The sequence below is a fragment of the Thamnophis elegans genome, chromosome 10 (assembly GCF_009769535.1).
Source record: "Thamnophis elegans isolate rThaEle1 chromosome 10, rThaEle1.pri, whole genome shotgun sequence".
NCBI lineage: Eukaryota > Metazoa > Chordata > Lepidosauria > Squamata > Colubridae > Thamnophis > Thamnophis elegans.
In genome coordinates, this window is record NC_045550.1 from 64,740,184 (window position 1) to 64,755,643 (window position 15,460).

The window sequence follows — 15,460 nt, forward strand, 5'->3', positions numbered from 1 at the left end:
TGTGATGAGAGCAGATTTGGGCGCCTCTCCCCAAAGGCCGGGCAGGGAAAGGCACCCTATTCCCGTGATGGCGAACTTTTAGCCAGAGGTAGAACATAGAGCCCTCCCTGCGGGCACGTGAGCCGTCACTCAGCTCAGCTCCACCGCGCATGGCAATGTGCGCACGCCTCCCACCAATCAGCTGATTTTCAGGTGTCTGCTGCGCATGCAGGAGTTACTCTCTGGGAAAAAAACAATGTGGGGGTAAGACACCCCTAACACTCCTGGGGGGGAAATCTGTTAAGATACAGCCTGTTGTGCCTTTAAACGGCTTCTATTGTACTGCTGTAAAATGCCTTCTACTATGCAGCGCAGTGGAGTTGTCATGATAACGGCTTCACAGTACTCCACAAGGGGGCTCCCTCTGTTAAGGGGGAAAATCCAACATTAGAAATTATTACTTTTGATCCAGACATTTTCCCACCTATAAATAAATACTCGAGCAACGCCGGGTTATCAGCTAGTAAATAAATAAAATAAAATCTTCGGATAGGGGAGAAGCTCACAAGCAAAAATGCTTCCACATTTCAGAAAGTTGGAAAGAAAGTCGTAATACTGATTCTGACGCTTGCAAACCAATAAGAACTGCCAATCTTTTCGCCTGTTAACCGCAAAACATGCCTTAAGAAGGACAGGTAGAAACCTGGTGTGTTTGCAGTCTAAAAAAAAAACATGCCACTGTTGTTTTACAGGCTCCCGATTTTGCTGTTGTGGGCGAAGTTCAAGGAAAGGCTTAGAAAAAGTTTACCCAGTCCTTTGCTTTCAGGCCAACTAGATAACATCAACAGAAGATGTAGGACACCATGTGTGAGAACATGAAAACCCAGCATCATAATTAACTCCTACGGAAAAATGAGCCAATTTGGTCTAGCACGGTGATGGCAAAGTGTGTCCTCGCATGCCGAAATCACGGGCGTGCCCACACCCACAATGCAATACGCTCCCTCCCGTGCATGCGCATTCTGCCCCCCACATATGCGTGTGACACCCCCGCACTCCACCCCCCCATACACACATGGGCGCTGCACCCCTGAAGCCTCCTGAGACCAAAAACAGGCCACGGGGGGAGAGGGGGCGCCACACACCCACACATGCTCCATTTTGGGTCTAGCATGCCTCCCTGAAGCCTCCTGGGACCACAAATGGGGCACAGGTGGGCGCGCCCCCTCCCCACACACCCACATGCATGCGCAATTCCCCACCCGCTATGTATGCGTGCGTGATGCCACCGTCTCCCCCCCCCCATGCATGAATCTCCCGTATGCGCAACCCAGACCCAAAAACCAGCTGGCCAGCAGGAGGGGCATACGCATGCCTGGTGGAGCGGAGCTGGGCGATGGCTCGGGTGCCCGCAGAGAGGTGCCAAAGTTTTACCATCATGGGTCTAATACATTAGGCTAGAAAGAAGGAACATTTGTCTGGAACACTATAGGGTTTCCTTCCTAGGCAGGGGGTTGGACTAGAAGACCTCCAAGGTCCCTTCCAACTCTACTATTGTATTAGGGTTGCCCCTGCATGGCCCCATGGGAGTCTGACAACCAATCAGAATACAAGCTCAAATTCAAAAGCCCAGAGGGCCTAAAATCGAAGCACTCCCAGCAGCTCTTCCCCAATGCTATTTTTACTGTATTGAGTTCTAGTCCAGCCTCAGGCATGAAAGCCGGCTAGGTGACTTTGGGCCAATCCTTCTCTCTCTCTCGGCCCAACTTACCTCACAGGTTTGTTGTGGAGAAAATAGGAGGAGGATGGAGCATCAGGTATGTTCGCCACCTGAGTTATTTACAGACATAATAAAGGCGGGATCCAAATAAAGGTATAAAATGTTCAGAGCTCGGGGTGGAAAAGCAAGAGAAAAACCTTGTTCGTTCCCTTACAGATCCAGATCTTTTGGCAAACTAGAACAGGGATTAAACGTTGCACAAATTTACAATTTTAAGAATGCTGATTCTGCAAGCCAGAGTACACGGAAAGCTTCTGCAATCCCTTGTGGATCTGATCACACTTAGCCAAATAAAGCACAGGTAATTCTCCACTTACAACAGTTCATTTAGTGACTGCAACAGCACCGGAAAAAGCGACTTTCACACCTATGAAATCGTCCCCATGGCCATGTGATCAAAACTGCGATGCTTGGCAACTGATTCATATTTACGACGGCCGCAGTGTCCCAAGGTCACACGATGCCCTTTTTGTGGCTTCTGACAAGCCAAGTCAATGGGGAAGCCGGATTCACTTAACAACCATGTTACAAACTTACGAATTGCAGGGATTCGCTTTACAACTATGGCAAGGAAGATCACAAAATGTGGGCCAAAATTCATTTAACAAATGTCTCGCTTAGCAACCTAAATTTTGAGCTGGATTTTGTGGGCCCCTAAGTCAAGGAGTAATCTCTATTCAAATTCAAATTCTCAACTCTTAAGATGTGTGGACTTCAACTCCCAGAACTGAAGTTGAAATCCACACATATTTTATTCCCCAAAAAATAAAATAAAACGTTGAAGCATAATAAACAAGCTCCCATCATCCATAATCATACGGTAAAAACCAAGCTATTGAAAGTATGTCGCTAAACTGAATGGAAGGGGAGTAACTAGGAAGAAGGGAAAATAAGATCCATGGAAGATGAATTCAGTTCAAGTGTTAATATTCAATTTAAAGTTGAAGTCCACGCGTCTTAAATTTGCCAAGGTTGGAGAAATGAGTAGCATTTCTCCAACTGTTTGGTGAAGCTTCCTTCCAGCATCCCTCCTAAAATCTGGGGCTATTCAGTGGCACACACCCCCTTAAAAAAGGGGTAAAGAGCCTTAACCCTGACCCTGCTTCCTATTTTATATTTCAGTTCCACCCCAATTTCTGTTGCCCGGAGCAACACACAGGACCCTGGGCACGAAGAAGACCAGAAGAGCCAATAAACAATGGATGGAAACCAATCAAGTAGTGAAGCGATCTGGAATTAAGGAGAAACTTTCTAACAGTGAGGACAGTTGATCAGCTTGCCTGGTTAACTAGCCTCGCTGTTGCCCACCCAGAGCGGAGGGCATTTTTTAAAATTCAGAATAGAGCTGGAAGGGATCTTGGAGGTCATCTAGTCCGACCCCCTGTTCAAGCAGGGGAACCCCGTACCGTTTCAGACAAGTGGCTGTGTCTGGTCTTTTCTTAAACTAATCATGGAGGGAAGCAACCTGGAATTAAGGAGGGACTTCTTAAAAGTGGGAACAATTAACCAGGGGACAGAAGTTGCCACCAGAAGGTGTGGGAGCTACATCACTGAAGGCTTATCAAACAAAGAAACAATCAGAACAGAGCTGGAAGGGACCTTGGAGGTCTTCTAGTCCAGCCCCCTGCTCAAGCAGACATGGTGGCTGTCCAGTCTCTTCTTAAAAACCTCCAGTGTTGGAGCACCCGCAACTTCTGGTGGCAAGCTGTTCCACTGGTTAATTGTCTTCACACTTAGGAAGTTAATCAGAATAGAGGCAGAAGGGGTCTTGGGGGTCCAGCATAAGACCCCATATACCATTTTGGACCAAATGGCTGTCCAGTCTCTTCTTTAAAAACAAACAAACCCAGTTTTTTAAAAAAAAAATCCCAGCACCCACAACTTCCAGAGGCAACTTCTGCTCCACTGGTTAATTGTTCTCACTTTTAATAAGTTTCTCCTTAATTCCAGGTTGTTTCTCTCCTTGATTAGTTTAAGAAAAGACCGGAAAAGACAGCCACTTATCTAAAACCCTACGGGGGGTTAACAGATGAACCAATTTCGTTGTATTTATTTATTTTGTACAGTGACAATAAAGACTGTACTACTATTAACAGAGTTGGAAGGGACCCCTAGAGGTCATCTAGTCCAACCCCCACTCAAGCAAGGGCACCACTTCTGACAAATGGCGGTCCGATCTGCTTGAGCAGGGGGTCAGACTAGACGACCTCTAAGGCCCCTTCCAGCTGTATTACGAATTTTAAAAGAGGCAACCCCCCCCCCAGGTCGGCAGGCTAAAAGATGCACCCAGGTGTCCCCCAACCCCAATCCCACGGTACCCTCGCCCCCTCCCCAACCACCCACCCACCCTTCTCCCCGGTGATCCGCTTACCGACCCCCGGACAAACCTACCATACTCGATCCCTCCGGATAGGAAAAGCAGCCCGATGGTGAAGCCGGTCCGTTTCTTCTTCCGTTGGGAATCCATCCATGCGCCCGGCGCTCTCCAGGTAACAGATGTGGAGCGAGGGATCCCGGGGAGGAGTTGCAGCCGGTTCGCCCTCCGCCGGGCGATTATAGGTAGGCCGAGCCAGGCATCTCCGGCACCTCCTCCTCCTCCTCCGGCTAGTTACGCGGCGCAGCTGGCTTGCCGACCCGGACTGGGAGCGGGCGGGCCGCCGCGGAGACCTGGCTGGGCTACGGCCCTGGCTTCAGCCCTTCCTCCGCACCCCCGCGAGAGCCCTTTGGGCTGGCCCGCAGGCTCCGGGAAGCGAGAGAGAGTGGAAGGAACTAAGTTGGAGATGGGGGGGGGGGAACGACCTTTACCAGAGTTGGCGGCTTCTGTTTCTGTTGCTTCCCGAAAAGCAAAAAGGGGAAACAACCGAAAGGATGCAGAAGCGCATGGATTCGGAATCGGTTAATTCCAAAATCTATTCTACACAGACACAGACACACACATACACACACACAAAAAAAAAAACAGGGGGGGGAGAGAGAGAGAGAGAGTAAATTTATATACACAGATAATATATATACATTTACACACATGTACAGTTAGATGAGAGAGAGAGAGAGAGAGAGAGAGATTTATTCAGTTAGTTTGTCACTCATCTACAAGATAATAGGAATAAGAATAAACATGAATAAGAACACAGGAAATGGCTAGGAATAAATGGGGACAGTAGGACAGGGATGTTAGGCATGCTGGTGCGCTTATGCACTCCCCCTCTTTGCGGACCTCTTAGAAATGGGGTGAGGTCAACAGTAGACAGCCTTAGGTTAAAGTTATGGGGGTTTGAGGATGTAGCAACGGAGTCAGGAAGAGCATTCCAGGAGTTGATCACTCTGTTGCTGATGTCCTATTTTCTGCAATCAATGGAGTACTTTACCTTGAGTTTGTATCATGAGTTTGTGTATTGTTTAAGATGAAGTGTTCATTGACAGGTAGGACATTGTAGCAGATAATTTTGCGTACTCCGCTTAGGTCAGACCAAAGGTGGCGTAGTTCTAAGTTGTCTAAGGCCAACATTTTGAGCCTGGTGTCATAAGGGATTCTATTGTGAGCAGAGGAGTGGAGGACTCTTCTCGTGAAATACCTCTGGACTCGCCCAATTGTGTTAATGCCCGCTATACAGTGCAGATTCCAGATAGCTGTATGCAAGGATTGGTCTAGCAAAGATTTTGTATGCCCTAGTTTGCAGTACGAGAGAGACACAAACACAAACAGAGACACACATATTCATTTAAGAACTGTGGCAAGAAAGGTCACAAAATGGGCCAAAACTCACAACCAATGTCTCAGGCCCCGGGAGCATAACAACATAAATTTGGGATTCAATTGTGGTCATAAGTCGAGGACTACCTGTAGAGTATGTTTCGGTATATATTTATGTAATGTGTTTAATAAATGAAATTTGTTTATAAATTTTTGTGGTGTATACAAAAAATACATATAAACATATACATGCATATACCGTATATATAAAATCTCCGCCCAACTCACTTTACAGAATTGTTGTGGGGGGAAATAGAAGGTATGTTCACTGCCTTGATTTATTTATAAAAATTTTATACTAAAAATATTTATCAAACTTAGGAGACTGAAGGCTAAAACATATAAAGAACAGTTTCTGGAAATGGGTATGTCTAGTTTAATGAAAAGAAGGGGATACATGATAGCACTCTTCCAATATCTCAGGGGCTGCCACAAAGAAGAGGGAGTCAAGCTATTCTCCAAAGCACCGGAGGGCAGGACAAGAAGCAATGGGTGGAAACTAATCAAGGAGAGAAGCAACTTAGAACTAAGGAGGAATTTCCTGACAGCATAATTAAGTTGCCTCCAGAAGTTGTGAATGCTCCAGCACTGGACGTTTTTAAGAAGATGTTGGACAATCATTTGTCTGGAGTGGTGTAGGGTTTCCTGCCTAACCAGGGGGTTGGACTAGAAGACCTCCAAGGTCCCTTCCAACTCTCTTATCCTAGTCTAGTTGTGGTCGTAAGTCGAGGACTACTTTACAGCGATAATAGGCTTTTTCAACAGCAATACAAATATTCGAGATTTTCATTGGAGCCTTAAAAAGAGGGCGGGCTCCGAGCGTCACGGCAACGCCTGCGCGTGCGCAGCACAAAGTTGTCTCATGCCTCATTCTGGAGGCGTTGCTCCGTCTTTTTTTTTTTTTTTTTTGGTTTATGTTTCCGCCCCTCCCTCTCGGGCTTTCTCCCGGGACCAATATGGCTGGACCAGCTCTGCTTCAAGCCTCTGACGTCATTGTCGGGCGCCTGCGCGGGAAGCGGAAGAGCGTGAATTTCCGTCATTTCATGCAAGGGTCTGGATGCGTGGATGCTTCACGTGCGTTCCGCGTGGAGAGTTGTGTAGCTGCTCTGGCTCCTAGCAGAGGCCTGGTGTAGCCCTCGGCTCTCCCCTCCCTTGCTTAAATCTTGCGTCCGGCCCGCTCTCGCTCCTCGCCATGGCGGGCATCCTCTTCGAAGACATCTTTGACGTGAAGGACATCGACCCCGAGGGGAAGAAATTCGACCGGGGTGGGGCTCAGTTAGGATCTCCCCCCCTTCCCCACAATTATCCCTCCGTTGTGCTTCCTAGGAGGCCTAGGGGGTTCTTCCCCTCCCCGCTTCATCCCCAACAACAGCCCTGTGAGGTAGGACAGGCTTCGCGGCGCTGAGCAGCCCCAGGTCCCCCGAAGCAGAGAGTTGCGTCTCTTGGTGTTAAGATTGGAGCCGAGCTGCTATTCCAGCTCTGAGGCCTACGGTTCTTTAAATTGGGAAGCCGTTTATTGGTTGTTGCAAAACCACTTGGACGTGACCGTGAAGGAGGGTGAGGAGAAGAGCGGGAGGAGAAGAGGGGGAGGGGAGGGGAAGAAGGAGGAGATGAGGGAGAAAAGGAGGAGAAGAGGAGGAGGAAGGGAAAAGGAGTCGGAGAAGGAAAAGCATAGGGGGAGTAGAATATTTTCTGTATCTTGATGTAGCCTCCCTCACAGGGTTGTTGTAAGTATAGAAAAGAATGGTTGTTCATATGCTTTTATCAAGGGGGAATATAAATCAGGTGATTTGTGAAGATTGGACTGTTCTATCAAGCCGTAGGATAGGGCTGCTATGATTACCCCAATGGATGAGTAATTTTAATTGTGTTTTTGGAATGTTTGGTTCCCACTGTATATAGTTTTGTTTAATCAAATGTAAACTTGTTTTTACTCTGAGTAGCATGGATTTATTTTAACCCAATCACAGATTTGGGGTATTGTATGTTGGCTGCTTGATAGAGCAGCCAAGGAACTGTACAAATAAAATGAGTTAACATTTCAATCCATCTAGTCCATCTAGTTGTGCTGGGTTCCTTGAGGGAAGTATTTATTGAAACAACTAATACCAACTTTACTATGGACTGTAAAGATTCCTGGCCTCCTGCGTGCTGTTTGTGGTAGAAAAGTACCACTGATTATCCCCATTCTAAGAATAGGGTACTAGTGCTCATCCCTCAGTAAGTTTGTCCTTTACTGCAGCCTTCAAATCTGGCTGTGCATAGGTACTCCTTCAACTTGTAGTATGTTATCCAAATAAATGGAAATCCAAGAATTTTACTGTATTCAGTTCAATGTTGAAGAATTTTCAACACGCTGTAGAAAACTTGGATGAACATGGAGATTTTTCCCTAAGCCTCACATACTTTTGGAGTGACATTTAGAATAGAAATAGGAATAGAATAGAATAGAATTTGAGCAGGAAACATCTTTCTTGAAGATTTTTATCTTTCAACAACTAACATCCTGGCATGTTTTTAGTTTCCCGGCTGCACTGTGAAAGTGAGTCCTTCAAAATGGATCTGATCCTCGATGTGAATGTACAGATCTACCCAGTTGATCTTGGTGAGCACATACCTAGCAATGTTTCTTGAGTTCCTGTATCTTTATAAAATATATTTGGATGGTGGGTTTCCCCCCCCCCCCCGCAACATAAGATATTCACTAATATATGTAGCTCAGGATTGAACTGTGAAGTCTTTGGTGCTCTCTGAGCTTGATTGCTTGTAGACATTTCATTACCTAGCTAGGTAACATCATCAGTGCTAATCAGGGTGGAGTTTATTCTTTGTTTATATACAGTAGCCTGTTGGTGAGGTGTGGTTTTCTCCTTGGTAGTTCCTTAATTAGGGTAGCGTTTGTTTTTTTTTTTGCTTGATTGCTTGGTGTTAATCCCTGCTTATTTGGGAGTTGGCTGCTGAAGAGGATATGCTTCTGTCTTTTTGTTTCCTTGGTTTTTTTTTCTTTCTTAAATGGAATGTAAAAGCTAAAGGATTTATTTTGAGGGCAAACAGCCAACCAAACAACCAAGCTTATAAAGCATCAAGACGCCTCATTATTATTTTTTTGCTTATTACTAGAACAATAGCAGCATCTAGAACAGGGCCATTAAACTCCCAGCCCACAGGCCAGATGCGTTTTGCACTAGCCACACCAATTTAGCAAAGAGGAAAAAAGTCCCTATACGTCACGTAACGATGCCATCATGACATGAGTTTGACACCATTGATCTGGATTATTCTAAGTTTGCATTATGCACTGAATCATGAACTAAACCTGCCCCAGAATCCCTAGTAAGGGAGATCGGTGGCATAAAAAATTAATCATAATAACTAATCATAGAGACTAAACTCAATATAAAGCATGCCCAGTCATACTTAGAAAACCCTGATCAAAACTAGCATGTCCATAACTTAGTAAATAAGTGTTGTTCAAAGTAATACATTCCAGGGTTTGTCTTGAGATGTTACCTCCAGAAAGCTCTATTCTAGTCATTCATGCACAATTTCTTTTCAAGTCCTACACTTGGATCTTCCACAAAAGTTTTTGGGGACCCTGACATACCAGATTTGCACATTCCTCTTCTGAGGATTAGGTCTAGAGGGTCTGATTCACAGGTGGTTTTTTTTTTTCTTTTGCATGTTGTATTTCACTTCTCGTGTTTATCGTTTCTTGCATTGCAGGAGACAAATTCCGCCTTGTGATAGCCAGCACCTTGTACGAAGATGGCACATTGGATGATGGCGAATATAATCCTACAGATGATAGGCCCTCCAGGTGACAAAAAGTCTGGGATGGAGGCCAGTGTAAAGAAAAGGCAGCGGTTGTCACAGATCTGATTTTTTTGGTCTCCTCATCTAAGCTTTGAGTTTTTAAATCTGGTGGGGTAATAATAAGGGATTCGTCTCCAGCTGGCTGGAGAATTCTGGGAGTTGAAGTCCACAAGTCTTAAGGTTGCCAAGTTTGGAGACCCCTGATCTAGAGGAACAAATATTGCCCCCTGGATTTTAGGGTGTCAGACACGTCTACAAATGTCTCCCTTCCCCTCCTCCACCTCAAAACTTCATGCCAATCCTGTGAGGTAGGTTAGGGTGAGAAAATGTGCTTGAGTTCTGTTACTCACAATGAACCACAACGAAATACAGGTAGTCCTCGATTTACAACAGTCCATTTAGTGACCGTTCAAGGGATACAGTGTCATTGAAAAAAGGGACAACCATTTTTCACACCGAAAAGTGACTTACGACTGTTTCCCCACCATCACATGATCAAAATTCAGGTGGTTGGCAACTGGTTCATATTTATGACAGTTGCAGTGTCCCTTTTGTGACCTTACGACAAGCAGTGGAGGATCCAAATTCACATAACAACCACATTGCTAACAAATGCACCAATTCACTTAACAACTGTGGCAAGAAAATGGGGCAAAACTCACTTAAATGTTTCACTTAGCAACATAAGTGTTGCCCTCAATTGTGGTTGTAATTCGACTCCCTGTAATCCAGTCTGAAGTGTGCAGAGCCATAGGATGATAATTTTAAGAATTGAAGGCAAAGACATTTTTGCTCTTGCACAAAGAATATTTTGATGTCTGTATGTCACAGATGGAAGGCTTGAGTTTTGGATTGATGCTGAATGTGCTCCTTCATTTTTGGTGTTTCTGATATTTTAATATATGTTCCCTTCCTTTGGCCGGCTCTTCTTATTACCACAGGGCAGATCAGTTTGAATACGTGATGTATGGGAAAGTGTACAGGATTGAGGGCGATGAGACATCAACGGAAGCAGCCACACGCCTGTGAGTCTCTTTTCTGAAATGAGGTTGAAAAGCTATCATGTTTTGACATCACACAAAGCCATAACTTGATTGGTTGGGTTCAGGCTGAGGGTGTTGTTTGATGGTCTACAACAGAGGAGGTATTCAGCAAGTTCTGACCAGTTCTGGAGAACCGGTAGCGGAAATTCTGAGTAGTTCAGAGAACTGGTAAATACCATCTCTGACTGGCCCATCTATTCTCTGCCCCCAAGTCCCAGCTGATCGGGAGGGAATGGAAATTTTGCAGTATCCTTTCCCTGCCACGGCCACCAAGCCATGCCACGCTCACAGAACTGGTAGTAAAAAAAATTTGAATCCCACTACTGGTCATCTCACCACAAGCAACTCGGTACAGTCAATTCACCACAGCCAAATTGTTTGGAACAACTCACCATAGTTAACTTGCTGAAGGATGACTCGCCGCAGGGCAGGAGTTATCCTGATATTGTAGAAATAGTTGAACAGAATCATTAAAGAAAGGATGCAAAAGGAGGGACAAAATAAAATGTGAAGGACAAAGATTGAAATAACGTTTAAATTATTTTAAATAATTAAGTTGAATTGCCCCACAGCAAGTTGGCCTCTGCAAATTGATCGTGGTGAGTTGGCTACGGCAAGTTGTCCCATTCCGTTCTCAAGGTGTGCTAGACTTTCTGAGCTTAAGAGGCGCAGTGGTTAGAATGCGCAGTGGTTAGAGTGGTTAGTTTTGCAGGCGAATTCTGCCGACTGCTAGCAGTTCAATTCTCGCCAGCTCATGGTACTCAGCCTTCCATCCTTCCGAGGTGGGCAAAATGAGGACCCAGATTGTTGGGGGCAAATATGCTGACTCTGTAAATTGCTTAGAGGGGACTATGAAAGCACTATGAAGCAGTATATAAGTCTTAAGTGCTATTGCTAATGCTATGTCATTTTGGCAAAACCAGCGGAAAATCATGCGGTGCTGCAAACAGCTGTATGAGCAGTCCATGTGTTGAGCATCTAAAGTACAGGTACTCCTTGACTTAACAGCAGTTCATTTTGACAATAGGGTAAGGTAGGGTAGAATTAGAGTAATGTAGAATAGGGTAAGGTAGGGTAGAATTAGAGTAGAATAGCATAGAATAACAGAGTTGGAAGGGACCTTGGCGGTCTTCTAGTCCAACCCCCTGCCTAGGCAGGAAACCCTACACCACTTCAGACAAATGGATATCCAACAACTTCTTAAAAACTTCCAGTGGTGGAGCATCCACAACTTCTGGAGGCAACATTGTTCCAGTCTATTCCGTCTCTTATCTCATCCTTCTTTCTCCCCTCCTCCAGCTCTGCCTACGTCTCCTATGGTGGCCTCCTCATGAGACTCCAGGGAGATGCCAACAACTTGCATGGCTTTGAAGTGGATTCGAGGGTCTACCTCCTGATGAAGAAATTAGCCTTCTGAGCAGCTTCTCCCATCAAACTGTCAGAGGCTCGATTAGCAGCTTGGGACATTTCAGAAAAACAACATGGATCTTCCTCGGCTTCCCTTCCTGTTTGGAGCAAAGCTCGGCAACGAATTAGAAGCCCCCTTCGGATGTTCTCCACCTCTTAGCAGCCACAACAAGGACAGTTTTTTTCTCCATGCCATTTTTTTCCAAGGGCCCTTTGCAGTTAGGAAGCAGCTGCCAGGCTACATGGGCAGCATTCCTTCTGAAACTGAAGCGTAGTATTTCCCAGTGCCGGAAACTCTATGCTTTTGACAAGGTGATGTGTTTTACAGGGCATTTTCCTACAAAGGCAACATTTGCCATTTCTGGTAAACTGGGCTTGTTTCGTTTTTTTTTCTTTTTCTTCCTGATGCTTTGGTCAAAAACACACAGCAAAAGAAGTTAGCTCCTGAATCAAACTCCTACAGGTAACCGTTACTCCTTTTTTAAAAAAAAAACCCTCAAATAAAATATTTTTTATGGATTTTTGTGGTTGTCGGGGGCTGTGTGCAGGAAGGAACCTCTGTATCTCTTTCATTAATGTAGCTAATCAGTACAAAGCTTTCACCACTTCACCCAATTTTATGTTGATGGTATAGAGCAGTGATGGGTAATCTTTTTGTGCTGAAACGGGGGAGCATGTGTGTGCTGGACACTGGAAGACCAGCCGCTCGGTGAGCGTGCGCGCACCGAGAAAATGATCTTCCGGTTTCTTGTGCATGCATGCAGGCCTCCTGGTCTTCCGGTTTCCGGCGCACATCCGTGCACACAAAGACCAGCTGGCCAGGGCGCATGTGCTTGCTGGAAACCAGATCATCTATCCGGTGTGCTCATGTGCACCAGGTGGCCGCTCTTCCAGTTTCCCGCACTCCCGTACACATGAAGACCAGCCGGCCGGTGCGGCAGAACCTGGAAGAACAACGGGCGACAGCTCATGTGCCCAGAGAGATGGCTCTGCATGCCACTTCTGGCACGTGTGTCACAGGTTGCCCCGTCACGGATATACCCTGTTTTCCCAATAATAAGACCTCCCCGGATAATAAGCCCAATTGGGATTTTGAGCGCATGCACTAAAATAAGCCCAACCCCAAAAATAAGCCCTACCCAAAAATTTTGCAACACAGCAGCAACCATGAGGTGACCATACTTGCCGCCACCTGCACCTTAAAAATAATAAGACCTCCCCAAAAATAAGGCCAAGTGCTTATTTTGGGGATCAAAAGAAAATAAGTCCCTGTCTTATTTTCAGGGAAACAGGGTAATGGGACCCAGAAGACAACTTGGGTGCCCTCCAGATGCTTGGGACTTCTATGCCCATCAGCCACACCACCTGTGACACAGCAGAAAGGGATTGTGGGAGCTAGAATGGTATAGTGGTTAATCTTTCCAATGGGTGGAGGGATGTCCAGCAGACCTGGATTCAAGCCCTTGAGCAAAAGAAATAATAATTCAAGAGTGAATTGGAAACAGTTTGTGTTTCAGCTCAATTAATCTCAGGATAGTAAAGATACAATGGGAGGTTGGGGGGGGGGGTTTCCTGTCCTGTTCGCTGTTTAGAAATGTCCAAAGAAAAATGAAATAGGAGTTTGTGTGTAATTATCTCAAAACTCTGGATTTGAAAAAGTCTCTAATGCAGGGATAGTCAACCTTTTTATACCTACCGCCCACTTTTATATCTCTTGTTAGTAGTAAAATTTTCTAACCGCCCACCGGTTCCACAGTAATGGTGATTTTATGAAAACTTAATGAAAATGTTTTTAAATAATGCTATGACATTTTTTTAAAAAGTCAAATTTAAAAAAAGGAAAGTGCTTCAGTATCGGATAAAACCCCTACCGCCCACCATGAAAGCTGGAACGTCCACTAGTGGGCGGTAGGGACCAGGTTGACTACCACTGATCTAATGGTTGGGGATGGCAGGAATAATGATGCCCTAATTAGATGGATGGATGGACGGATGGACAGACAGAGGGAGATGATGCTGTATGTATTACACAAACAATGATGGTCCAACAAGTGCATCTCCATATGACCATGCCTGATTTTACAACATTTTTGTGCCGGTCATTACGTGAATGCCACAGTTGTTAAGTGAACCCATTGTTTGCTATGGGATGGATTTTTCCAGTAAATACCAATTTCTGGCAAAAAAAAACAACAATGTTGTAAATCATAGTCCTGTGACTGTGGGGGTGCTGCGAATGTAAATGCAAGCTAGTTGCCGAGTATCCATAATGCAGTGATGTGACGCTGGAGTGCATCTGGACATCGGAACATTGAATTCGTGTCATTGATCCCATTATAACGATGTAATGATTTCAGGATTTGAGAGGCTGCCACAAAGAAGCGGGGGTCAACTTATTCTCCAAAGCACCGGAAGGCAGGACAAGAAACAATGGATGGAAACTAAGAGAAGCCACCTGGAATTAGGGAGAAATTTCCTAACAGTCAGAGCAATTAGCCAGTGGAACTGTTTGCCACCAGAAACCGTGGGTGCTCCATCACTGGAGGTTTTTAAGAAGAGCCTGGACAGCCACCTGTCTGAAATGGTATAGGGTCTCCTGCTTGAGCAGTGGGTTGGACTAGAAGATCTCCAAGGTCCCTTCCAGCTCTATTCTGATTGATCCCATTTTGGAGTTCTGTTGGAACTTCAAACAGTCGTTAAGCAACCGGTCATAAATCAAGAACTACCTGTACAAGAAAGCTGGTTTATGATCTTTGTACGTAAGCAAGAAAAGGGTTATGCTTGAGATCACACGCCTATAATTCTCCCAAAGCTTTTTCCAATATGTATGACTGGCCAAAGCAGCAATAAGAGCTCAATTACCCTGTTTATCCAAGATCTTCTTGTGCTGGTTAAATATATATATCCCATCATAGTGTTTTTTTTTTTAAAACTGAATAAGATCATTACTGATCATGTAATGGCAATAATTAGCAGGTTTCATTCCTTCCTTGTAGATTTCCTGATCCATACCTGGCTGGGATGTCAGAATTATAAGAAAGAACCACCTGTAGCTGAATTGTATTTACTTTCCATTCTGACCTACCATATTTTTGGACTATAAGACACTCTGGACTATAAGATGCACCTAGCTTTTGGGGAGGAAAGCAAGGAAAAATAATTCTGCCTCTGCCTTCCAGCATCCATCCGGTATTCACCTGGCCCATTCGGCAGCGCTTGTTTGCCACTGCTGTCCGTTCTAGAACAGCTGATTGGCACCGCACTAAACACCCCCCCCCCCGCAATATTTTCTGTATAAGACTCACCATCATTTCCACCCGCTTTGGGGGGGCGGGAGTGCGTCTTATACTCCGAAAAATATGGTACTTATCGCTCCAAGCACACCTTTGCAGGAGAAGAAGACAACTGAAGACATTTTGGACACCTTGCCCCAAATTACCCGGACAAGCCATGATCCCTTAATCCAAAGGTCTCCAAACGTGGAAACATTTTAAGACTGGTGGACGTCAACTTCCAGAATTCCTCAGCCAACCCATGCTGGCTGGGGAACTCTGGGAGTTGGAAGTTCCCCATGGAGATCCGTACCCTCACCACTATCCAGACCTTCCGCGCAGCCCTCAAGATCTGGCTCTCCCAGCAGGCCTGGGGATAGGCTTCCAATTCACCCGCCCGAGTGTTTGATTG

The 15,460-nt window shown here is 45.4% G+C and overlaps 2 protein-coding genes across 4 annotated transcripts in view; one reads left to right on the forward strand and one right to left on the reverse strand.

Annotated features, from left to right (window-relative positions):
- Positions 1-4,510, reverse strand: part of LOC116514091 (major facilitator superfamily domain-containing protein 8-like) — a 31,644-nt gene extending 27,134 nt beyond the window's left edge. Inside the window, exon 1 of one of the 2 annotated variants that reach the window (XM_032225532.1) lies at positions 4,151-4,510. In XM_032225532.1, the coding sequence (XP_032081423.1) occupies positions 4,151-4,226 (76 nt within the window). In that variant the 5' untranslated portion in view covers positions 4,227-4,510. Of the gene's footprint in view, positions 1-1,750; positions 1,919-4,150 lie in introns of those variants that run through there. The other variant, XM_032225533.1, reaches the window with a different exon arrangement.
- Positions 4,511-6,516: 2,006 nt separating this feature from the next.
- On the forward strand, positions 6,517-12,296 carry POLR2H (RNA polymerase II subunit H). 2 transcript variants are annotated; one of them, XM_032225892.1, is made up of 5 exons: positions 6,517-6,778; positions 8,035-8,118; positions 9,237-9,330; positions 10,268-10,351; positions 11,669-12,296. In XM_032225892.1, exons 1-5 carry the CDS (start codon positions 6,706-6,708, stop codon positions 11,784-11,786), a joined length of 453 nt encoding a protein of 150 aa, XP_032081783.1. In that variant the 5' UTR covers positions 6,517-6,705; the 3' UTR covers positions 11,787-12,296. The 2 variants fall into 2 exon arrangements, with proteins under 2 accessions (XP_032081783.1, XP_032081784.1); XM_032225893.1 differs by lacking the exon at positions 6,517-6,778 and adding an exon at positions 6,785-6,894.
- The last annotated feature ends 3,164 nt before the right edge of the window (positions 12,297-15,460 follow it).